Source organism: Capricornis sumatraensis, chromosome 1 (genome assembly GCF_032405125.1).
Source record: "Capricornis sumatraensis isolate serow.1 chromosome 1, serow.2, whole genome shotgun sequence".
Classification (NCBI taxonomy): Eukaryota; Metazoa; Chordata; class Mammalia; order Artiodactyla; family Bovidae; genus Capricornis; species Capricornis sumatraensis.
Window position 1 is genome coordinate 92,847,040 of NC_091069.1, and position 9,610 is coordinate 92,856,649.

At 54.1% G+C, this 9,610-nt stretch overlaps 1 protein-coding gene across 1 annotated transcript; it reads left to right on the top strand.

Annotated features, from left to right (window-relative positions):
- The first annotated feature begins 485 nt into the window (after positions 1 to 485).
- On the top strand, positions 486 to 9,220 carry NAGK (N-acetylglucosamine kinase). The gene is made up of 10 exons (XM_068978336.1): positions 486 to 514; positions 2,495 to 2,579; positions 2,734 to 2,832; positions 3,598 to 3,739; positions 4,508 to 4,618; positions 5,310 to 5,422; positions 6,611 to 6,698; positions 7,678 to 7,775; positions 8,272 to 8,350; positions 8,949 to 9,220. The coding sequence occupies exons 1-10, from the start codon at positions 486 to 488 to the stop codon at positions 9,137 to 9,139; spliced, it is 1,035 nt and encodes a 344-aa protein (XP_068834437.1). The 3' UTR covers positions 9,140 to 9,220.
- The last annotated feature ends 390 nt before the right edge of the window (positions 9,221 to 9,610 follow it).

A 9,610-nucleotide genomic window follows, 5' to 3' on the forward strand; every position in this document is an offset into this window, starting at 1 on the left:
TTAAGACTTCCAGGGATCCGCGATCCCACACCGCGAAGGTGCTCTGCCAACCGGCGTCACGATCAGTTTCACCTACAGTCTACGTGGCTCCCAAGCTTTGCGCATGCGCGAGGCGGAGCTGCCACCACCTTCCGGGCAGTGAGGGGCGAGCGAGGCGGTGACGGGTCTGGGTCGGGGCGGGGGGTGGGGTCTGGCCTCCTGCACTTGGGATCCCGTATCCGTCTCCAGAAGCAGAGCCCAGGAGGTGGGGAGGGAAGCTGCAGCAGCCGCCGCTGACGGCACTGTCCCGCCGGGTGCACCAGCGGGACCTGCCGCTCCGGGGCTGAGGGCGGGCCGCGGCGCCACGCCCCACGCACGCGCGCCGGGAGTCAGCTGGACCGCAGCGGTGTTCACGTGACGCGGAGTGGTGCCCTGCGGACTGGAGGGCGGGAATCGCAGCCGGGAGGGAAGCGAACGGCGGGCTCTGCGGTGGCGGTAGCAGCAGCATGGTTACGCTGTTCGGGGGCGTAGAGGGGTGAGTGCGGTCCGGAGCGGGGAGGCCGGGAGGGGCGTCCTGGGCGAAAGGAAGGCCGTAGCCGGGCCGGCAGGCTGGTGACCTCCCGCCTCAGTGAGGGTTCGGTCCATGCCTCACCTGGGCTTTGGGGCTGCGGGGCCTTGCGGAGAAGGAGTGTGTGCAGGCGCAGCGGTGCCCTTGGGTGCGCGGTCAAGTACTTTGCAGGCACTGTTTGCCACGGCCACACGCCGGGGTGGGTCTTTTGTGTTTTGTGAGGAAACACGCCCCTTTCTCGCACGAAAGACCCACTCCACCGGAGTTCCGCTGGAGCAGCTCTCTTTTTTTCCATTCCTGCTCCCGAGAGTTTTGCAGAGCAGGTGTCAGGTGTGAAGTTGTTGGAGTGGGGGTGGGGAGCGGGAGTGTGGTGGAATCCGGAACAGTGAGCTTTGCCAGAAGGTATCTGGTATCTAAGGGTCATCACAGGTGGCGCAGTGGTGAAGAATCCACTTGCCGCTGCAGGAGACGTATTGGATCCCTGAGTTGGGAAGATTCCCTGGAGGAGGAAATGGCAGTCCACTCTAGTATTCTTGCTTGGAGTATCCCATGGACAGAGGAGCCTGGTGGGCTACAGTCCATAGGGTTGCAAAGAGACGGACTGTGCGCGGGGACTGAAGCTGGGGCGGTCGGAGTGCTAGCCTGTCCTGATGTCTGAAACCCCTCCCTTCTTTTCTTTTTTTTTTTTAATCCTCCCCGTTCTTACTGTCACTTAAGGCTCCTCACACTAGATCCAGCCCTCTTGTTCTTGCATATTTCCTGCTGTGAAGCTTGTCTGCCAGACTTTTGTAATAACTTTTCTCCTTGGTATCACCATGGGCAAGACTTTTGCCCTGTCTGGGCTTCAGTTACCACATGTGTGAAGTGAGAAGAGCAATGAACAGAATGATCACCAAAATTCCCTGCCAGTGACAAGTTCTATGAATCTGGGTGTGTCAGATCAGAGCAGAGAGTGGCTTTTGTCTGAGCTAGAGCATTTTTTAATCTGAGCTTGGACTGCTTCTATAGCAGTCACATCTCACTGCAGACACATGGACCCCAGAGTCTTCTCTTTCACATGCGTGGTTATGATCAATCTCTCCTGCCCTGTATCTATTGCAGTTTTTTAAACTAAGTACAGAAGTTTGTGTTCATCCTGGTCTTATTCATGTGTAACATATTAAACCTTTTTTCCAGTTTGTTAAGTTCTTTGGGGACAGTGTGCCACCTCATGCATTAACTACCCCTTGAAACTTCTTGTCATCTTTGAGTTTGATCAGGAGGTCTTCAGTGTCCTCTTCTGATAGTCCGAAAAGTACTGATCAATAAAGAAACATACATCACACCACCACAGACCTCCCTCCAAACTACCATGTCCCAGCATTTGACCACTTAGTTGCTTAAGCAGGTATTAACTCTCTTTCCCATCTGTCAGTGTCTCTCACAAGGGTGACTTAAAGACCTTGGCAGCTGAAGCTGCTAAAGGCAACCTTTAGCTATTGTGAGAGAAGTAGAGAGACTTGCCGTTCCTTTTATCTACCTGTGCCAAGTTGAGGGTAAATAAATGATCCAGAGCTTGACCCCGTGAAACTTGTAGTCTAGTGAGAGGCAAACAGGAAAACAGCTTAACACACTAATACAGAGGAGCCCGGGGTGGGTGGGGTGGGGAAAACTGACACGGCTGAACTAATGGAGCTGTGGTGGCTGGCCACACATCAGGGGTTTCAAGGCAGAGGGTCTTGGAGGATAAGTAGGATGCCCCGAAGGGAAGCTGAATGGGAACTGCATTTCGGAAGTCCAAGAGCATAGCAATCACTCAGCCACAAAGGAAGGTTTGGGAGTGGTAACTGGGTTTGCTGAAACTATCTCCCTTACACTGGGCTCTGCCTGTGACAAGCACTGCACAGGTTTAGCTGTTATCTGCAGGTTTTTCTTCGTTAAGACTGAGTGCCCCCTTGTGTTCTCTAGGGGAGGCACACGATCCAAGGTCCTTTTACTCTCAGAGGATGGGCAGATCCTGGCAGAAGCAGATGGACTCAGCACAAACCACTGGGTAAAGGCCACACTGAGGGCACCAGTGGGCTTGATTGTGGTTTTATTCTCTGTAACTCCTGTTAAGGTGGTGGCTGGGGGCTCACTTCGCAGCCTTTGGGGCAACACAGGTCACGTGTGCCTTTGTAACGCCTCCTTCCCTTGATTGGGGCCAGCTGATCGGGACGGACAAGTGCGCGGAGAGGATCAACGAGATGGTGAACAGGGCCAAACGGAGAGCAGGGGTGGAGCCTCTGGTTCCTCTCCGAAGCTTGGTGAGTCTGGGTAGCGCTTGGGAATTAGGTCACAGCGACGCTGAGACAGTGAGTGAACTTGAGGAGTCTGGTGACTGCAGAGGGAAAAACACGTACATTCTTGTGGCTGCATTGTCACCTACAAGCCACAGGATTGGAAGAGCACAGGGCTTTGGAAAGCCTTGAGGCCTTGGTTTGAACCCCAGCTTTGTCACTTAACATCTGGGTGACCCTCAGCACGTTACTTATCTTCTCTAAGCCTCCAGTTTCCTCATTTGGGAAATGCAGATAACAGTAGCTACCTCAGTTGCTGGGAAAGTAAAATGACGTGATACATCCCAAAGTGGTTCGCACAGAGCCTGATGCATGAGCGCTGATTAAATGTTAGCTAATATTCCTAGCTCAGAGCTTACTTTCAGGTCACTGTAGCTCTGGCTTGTCCCTGGACATGTTCGTGAGATGTCCTGCAGTCTTGGCCAAACGCCACGCATTCCAAACCAAGCTCCTCTCTTCTCCGCTTGGTCCTCTGCCTGGTTTTTCTAAGGGTGCTGTTGTCCTTCCCAGCTCCAAACCTGGCGGTGTTGAATCCCTTGTCTTGTCCATGCTCAGTCCCGGTTCTTGCAGCCTCAGCCTTCTGAGGAAGGAGGAAGGAGGAAGGAGAACTGGGCTGCATGAACAGGGAAGGCCCAGCTGTAGCAAGCAGGGGCAGTCATCAGGAGGGGAGGGGGCTGAGAAAGGAGCTGGGTCTGGGCCTATGCTTGCTCGCTCACCTCCCGCGTGGCCTAGGGCCTATCCCTGAGCGGTGGGGATCAGGAGGACGCGGTGAGGATGCTGATGGAGGAGCTGAGGGACCGATTTCCCTACCTGAGTGAGAGCTACTTAATCACCACCGATGCCGCCGGCTCCATCGCCACAGCTACGCCGGATGGTGAGGAGGTGGAGGGAGGGGTGAGGTTGAGAACCGGTTTTCTTGGGGAAGCCCCTTTAGCTGGCAGAACTTGATGTGCAAATGTCTGGGGAGCAGCCTCCACCATGGCCCCCACTCCTTTCATTAGCAGAAGCTTGCTAGAGCAAGGACTGGGCAGAGGAGGGAGGGCAGGAAGGGTATCTTCATAGGAAGTGAGACAGGAGTCAAACACAGGAGTCCACTGCAGAGGAGGAATGGGCCATGCAGTGATGAAGCTGGCTGCGGACAGCAGCCAGTGCTGAAAAGACTGGGAGGCACTCTGTTGGGAATGTAAAAGCTCTGGGATCATGAGATGGCCTGTTTTGCCAGCTGTACCATCTTGGAGAAGTTACAGAACTCTCTGAATTTCAATTTCCTCATCTAGAAAATGGGGATAATTGTATTCTTAAGGTGGTTTAGGGCCTTGAATGAGTAGCACTGTGTGAACAGGGTCTCACACAACCCCTGGCACATGGCAGGGACTCAGTAAAGCAGGTAGTCACTTGAAGGCTGGCTGGGCATGGAGACACAGACTTGGATTCCTCTTTGGAGAAGGGCTCTATGTGACTGGAGTTCTTTTGAGACCTAGGCCCACCATCTTCAGGCAGGAAACTAGCTGGGCTGGGTTTTCTCCCCAAAGTTGGGTGGTGATCCCTTTGCTTGGGCTGGTTTCTGTCTGTCCTTTCGTCAGTCGGAAGCTCTGAGCTCTGTGCAGAGTCAGCCACACTGAGCCTCCTGTGCCCTTTCCAGGTGGGATCGTGCTCATCTCTGGGACAGGCTCCAACTGCAGGCTCATCAACCCCGATGGCTCTGAGAGCGGCTGTGGCGGCTGGGGCCACATGATGGGAGATGAGGGCTCAGGTGAGCTCCCGCCGACTGCGCCTGTCCAGGGTCCTGGACCTTCCCTCCCTGCCACTCCCCATCTTCCTCTCCCCTCAGCCTAAAGACCCCTGGGGACTCTTGGGGGAACAGCGCCTGAATCTGAGCACAGGGTAATGACGAAGATTGTAGAGATACAAATGCTGGGTTAGTGGCAGGCCCTGCTCTTCAGCAGTAACTTGCACCCTGGACTCAGATTCATGCCTCAGCATAACAGCTGTTGCTTACCTATGTTGACCTTTGGAGTTCTTTGGAGGGAGCTGACACTATGAAGGTTAAGGCCGCGGAAGTCACAAGATGCATGCTAGTCTGCTAGCGGGAAAGGGGTATAGAAACTCCTTCCACCGTCACCTCTTTATAGGTAGCAGGTGGATGTGTTCATGAAGGCCATTATGGTCTAGTTCCTGGCAGTGACGACAGTGGTTTGAGGGGCAGCTGGCTGACCTGGTCTTTATTTGGGGATGGGAGCAAAAGTGACACAGCTTAACCTGTTCTGTCTCCCCCACCCCAGCTTTCCCTTCTATGGATCAGATACAGTTTAATTAGAGGACCCCAGGCTGGGAATCGGGGCACCTAATTCTCTGTAATACCCAACCCTGTCTGGGTCTGACTGTCCTTCCCTGTGAACTTGGGGAGACTGCCCTGTCTTCTTAGTCCTCTCTGCTCTCTGCAGCCTATTGGATTGCGCACCAAGCAGTGAAAATAGTGTTTGACTCCGTCGACAACCTAGAGGCGGCTCCTCATGACATTGGCTATGTCAAACAAGCCATGTTCCACTATTTCCAGGTACTTGCACCCAGTCAACATGCCCGTGTGGATAGGACAGTGGGAGACGGAGCAGGAGTGAGTTCGGGGGAGGGACTGGGTGGGCCAGGGGAAGTCGGGGTGAACTGTGGGTCAGAGCTGGAGGATGGAGAAGTCGTCAGTGGGGACAGGATTCAGAATGAGGTGGGTGCTGCTTTCCCCGAGGGTGTCAGGCATGAGGAGTGGGGCCAAGCTAGACTCTGAGGGGAGGTGAAGGCAGATGCCATTTTAGGCTGCAAGGAGAGGTGCAGGGTGAGATTGGGAGCAGGTGCACACAGACCCAGGGGCAGCAGGTTCGGCCTGATCAGGTCCACTGGACCGGGAGCCACCTCTGGCCTGTGTGGTCAGGGAGGAGAGCCTGTTAAAGAGGTGGGCAGGGAGAGTTCTTGGGAAGGTACAGCCTCCCACCCAGGGTGGCAGGATTGACTGCCCTTGTCTGGGCTGTGCTCGTTTGCAGTGGGTTAGGAAGCAGCTGCCTTTAGCTGCACTAGAGGTGGAGGTGGGGAGAAGGGAAATCAGTTTATTTGCTAGACATCTCTCTGGCTGAGGGCCCTACGAGCAAGCGGGGGTCTCACCTGACTCAGCAGATTGGTTCTGAACTCCACTAATATGTCTGCTCCTCCCTCCCTCATCCTTTAGTCATTAAGTCGTTACAAAGATTAACTGACCGAGGGTGTGTAACATGCTTAACATGCTCAAATTTTAGTGCCCCCGCCTTCCGTTTTAGTAATGTTGTCTAGGGAGTCCCTCATTCTTTGGGACCTTCAAAGGCGTCACAGGTGTGTAAGTTTGTTGTGATAGAAGATGGACCTATGGTGAAATACGTGTGGGGAAAACAAATCAGTTTCTTTTTGATCTGCCCTGTGCCGTTTAAGGGAGAGGTGTGGTGAGCAGTAGTCGTCAGCACCTGAAGAACTACAGAGCACTCTTTGGTGAGACCAGGCTGCTCTGCGTCGTGTTCAGGCAACCCCTAAAGAGAGTAGATGCCATGCTGGGGAAAACAGAACTTTTCTCAAACGACGCATCTCCAATCCTTCTACTCTCTCAAGCTTAAACAAATATTACTCCAGCTCTTCTAACAGGAGAGACAGCAGGAAGGCCACCTGGGCGGGCCGGCTGGGAATTTTCCTTTGCCTCTGCTGACTGTCTTGTGCCCTCTCTGTCTCCCAGGTGCCAGATCGGCTAGGAATCCTCACCCACCTGTACAGGGACTTTGATAAATGCAGGTTTGCTGGGTTTTGCCGGAAAGTTGCAGAAGGTACTGGAGATGGGGCAGGGTTTTATCTGATTTTGCTCTGCAAAGGCCTCCCTATTTGGAGGATGGAGTAGGATTCAGATGGGGATTGGAAGTCAGTTTGCCTTTGACCAAGTGACCTTAGTTTTCTGCCACCATGGGCCTTGGTTCTGGTAGGCCACAGGGTGGAAGCAGAAGGACGCTCAGGTTGTGTGGACAGTTGTTTTATGTTGCCTGTTTCTCTTCCTGACAGCTATCAGGGCTTGTGCAGGCTGGATGTCTGTATCTGAGACATTCATGAAGCAGTTATCCTTTGGGAAAATCTATAACTTTCTTTTTTAACCAGTGATACCCAGAGTACTAGGGGAGCACACGGAGGTTAGGCATATTTGGTTGGTTATCAGGGGAAGTTGAGCGAGGTCTCTTGTGTCTGCACATTGCTTTTTCTCTACTGTACGGTCCACACTCCCTTCATTTCCTTGAGGCTGATTCCTGCAGCCTCAGGGCATTGTAGGGCCCCCTTAGATCCTGCTGGCCTGAGGCCCTTTCAGAGCAGAGCCAGGAAGGGGCTGGGCTGACCAACAGCAGACTGTTGGAGGTGGGTGGGGGGCCCCGACAGCAGTAGCAGCTGGCTGTTCAAGTTCTGGCTTCCCAGAGCTGAGAAACCCCCAGGGACAGATTGAATGACTCAGTGAAGTTAGAGCACAGACCAGGCACCAGTGTTTTGTCCAGGGGGGCGCCCTTTCTTAAGTGCCTGGAGTGAGCCACCTCTGTGCAGGACACTCTTCTAGGGTGGAAGTCCCTGGTTGGGGCAGGGGCAGTGAGGACGAGAGGCCCGCCTGAGGCTGGCTTACCACTGGTCAGCAGGCGAGCCTCGACTCCTGACTGAGCCTCTGCTAGCCATCGGCTCTTCCCCAGTGGCTGCCCTGCCGCAGAGAAGGTGGGTGAACAAGGTGGCAGCCCCCTCGATGCTCACCCGCTGCCTTTCTTCCTTCCCACCCAGGTGCTCAGCAGGGAGACCCCCTTTCCCGTTACATCTTCAGGAAGGCCGGGGAGATGCTGGGCAGACATGTGGTGGCAGTGTTGCCTGAGATTGACCCGGTGAGTTAAGGGGGGAATCGGAGGTTGGGAAGCTGCTGACCCAGATCTGGCTCTTTCCTGTTAGGATGAGGTTGTCCCATCAAACTCTGTGTAAACTGGATACAACTCTAAAGTAATGTGGGGTATGCGGAAAATTCTGTGGGAAGTCTGTAACCAAACAATGGTTTGGCTTGGTGCCTGCCCTTCAAGGCTGGTCCTGTGGTGTTTGTATATGTAACAGATTGGCTGACTGTGGGGTCTGTGCTGTTGTGACTAGTTCAGTCCTGCTTCTGTCCCTTCCCCTCCCTTCTTTCCTTGCTCTCTGTTGCTCCTTAACCCATTATTCCTTTCCCTTCTTTCCCTTGCCTTTATGAGTTTATTTTCCTCCCTTTTTTCCTTTTCCTCCAGTCCACCTTCTGGCTCTCAGCTAGAGGGAGAGTGTCTAAGGTAGGTTGGGTTGGTCCTAAAAAACTGGTGAGGCTGGTCGCCCCCAATTTCCATTTCTGTTTTCCGCCAGGTCTTGTTCCAGGGAGAGATGGGCCTTCCCATCCTGTGTGTGGGCTCTGTGTGGAAGAGCTGGGAGCTGCTGAAGGAAGGTGAGCATAGGCTGGGGGGCCCTGTGGGGATGAGCAAGGGCGAGGGATGGGGCCGGAAAGTGGGTAGCCTGGGCAAACTGCCTGCCTCGGGGAGGACTTGAGACCTGGGCCCCGAAGCCTGGACAGGCTACTGATGTCTCAGGCCAAGACCCTCAACCTTCAGTCTTCCAGGGAGCCTTTTTTCACTGTCCCATCCAGCTTCCTCGAACTCTTTTAGGACTTAGTAAATAAGCCCCGCCTTTTAAAAACTAAAGACAGATCTAACTTGAAGTCGGAGCTTCTGAGCAGCATGTCGTGACAGCCCAGTCATTATAACCCTACCTCGAAGGGCAGAGGGTGGCTTGTGTTAGGTGGCTGTGTGGTTTTCATGACACCACAGTAGCTCTGGGACCCGATGGAACCCCCAGGTGGCAGGGGGGCCGCGGGCTCCAGTCTCCCACAGCCATCCCTGGGCCTCCGCTGCCTGCTGCGCCATCTGTGAGGGGTTTGGCGCATGGGTCCCCGCAGGAGGCCTCTGAACCTGGCTCTCTTCTTTGCCTCCCTCTGCCCCACCTTTTTCCTGGTCTCTTAGCTCTGTCTTCTGCATTCCTTCCTCCAGGTTTCCTTTTGGCGCTGACCCAAGGCAGAGAGATCCAGGCTCAGAACTCCTTCTCAGGCTTCACCCTGTTGAAGCTTGAACACTCCTCCGCCCTGGGCGCGGCCAGCCTTGGGGCCAGGCACGTCGGGCACCTCCTCCCCATGGACTACAGCGCCAATGCCATTGCCTTCTACTCCTATACCTTCTCCTAGGGCACCAGCCCCGGCTCTACCCTGTCAGCCCAGTGGACGTCGGGTGCTGGAAGGCAGGAGGCTTTTTCTCCTTTTCCTTTTTTTTGTAAAGAGAGAAACACATATAGAAGAAAATAAATGCACTTTAACCACTCCCCAGCTGGATTGTTACCAAGCACATTTGCTGTGTACATCCTCAGCTTACTTGCCAGCAGGTATCCCAGAGGGCTCTGAAATGGTTTTAGCTTGGGGTTTAAAGCCCCATGCTCAGGTGCTTGACCTGTGGTCTGCAGTCTCACCACACAGTTAGATAATCCATCTGTGTGCTGCCCCCACCCCTCATGCGAGATACTCATATGCCACGTGGCTGCCAGTTAACCTGTGATCTCAATTTTCTCCTGTCAAACTGGGTAAAAATCCTTGCCTGACCATGTTTAGTGGAACAAAGTGTTCTCCATGGGGAACATCACCAGGAATAACCTTAGACATATC

Excerpts from the sequence above, each read along its gene's own strand:
- NAGK (XM_068978336.1), top strand. The coding sequence starts at position 486 with ATGGTTACGCTGTTCGGGGGCGTAGAGGG. Across the intron at positions 515-2,494 it reads CTGTTCGGGGGCGTAGAGGG|GGGAGGCACACGATCCAAGG; the intron begins GTGAGTGCGGTC and ends TGTGTTCTCTAG. Across the intron at positions 5,423-6,610 it reads CCATGTTCCACTATTTCCAG|GTGCCAGATCGGCTAGGAAT; the intron begins GTACTTGCACCC and ends TCTGTCTCCCAG.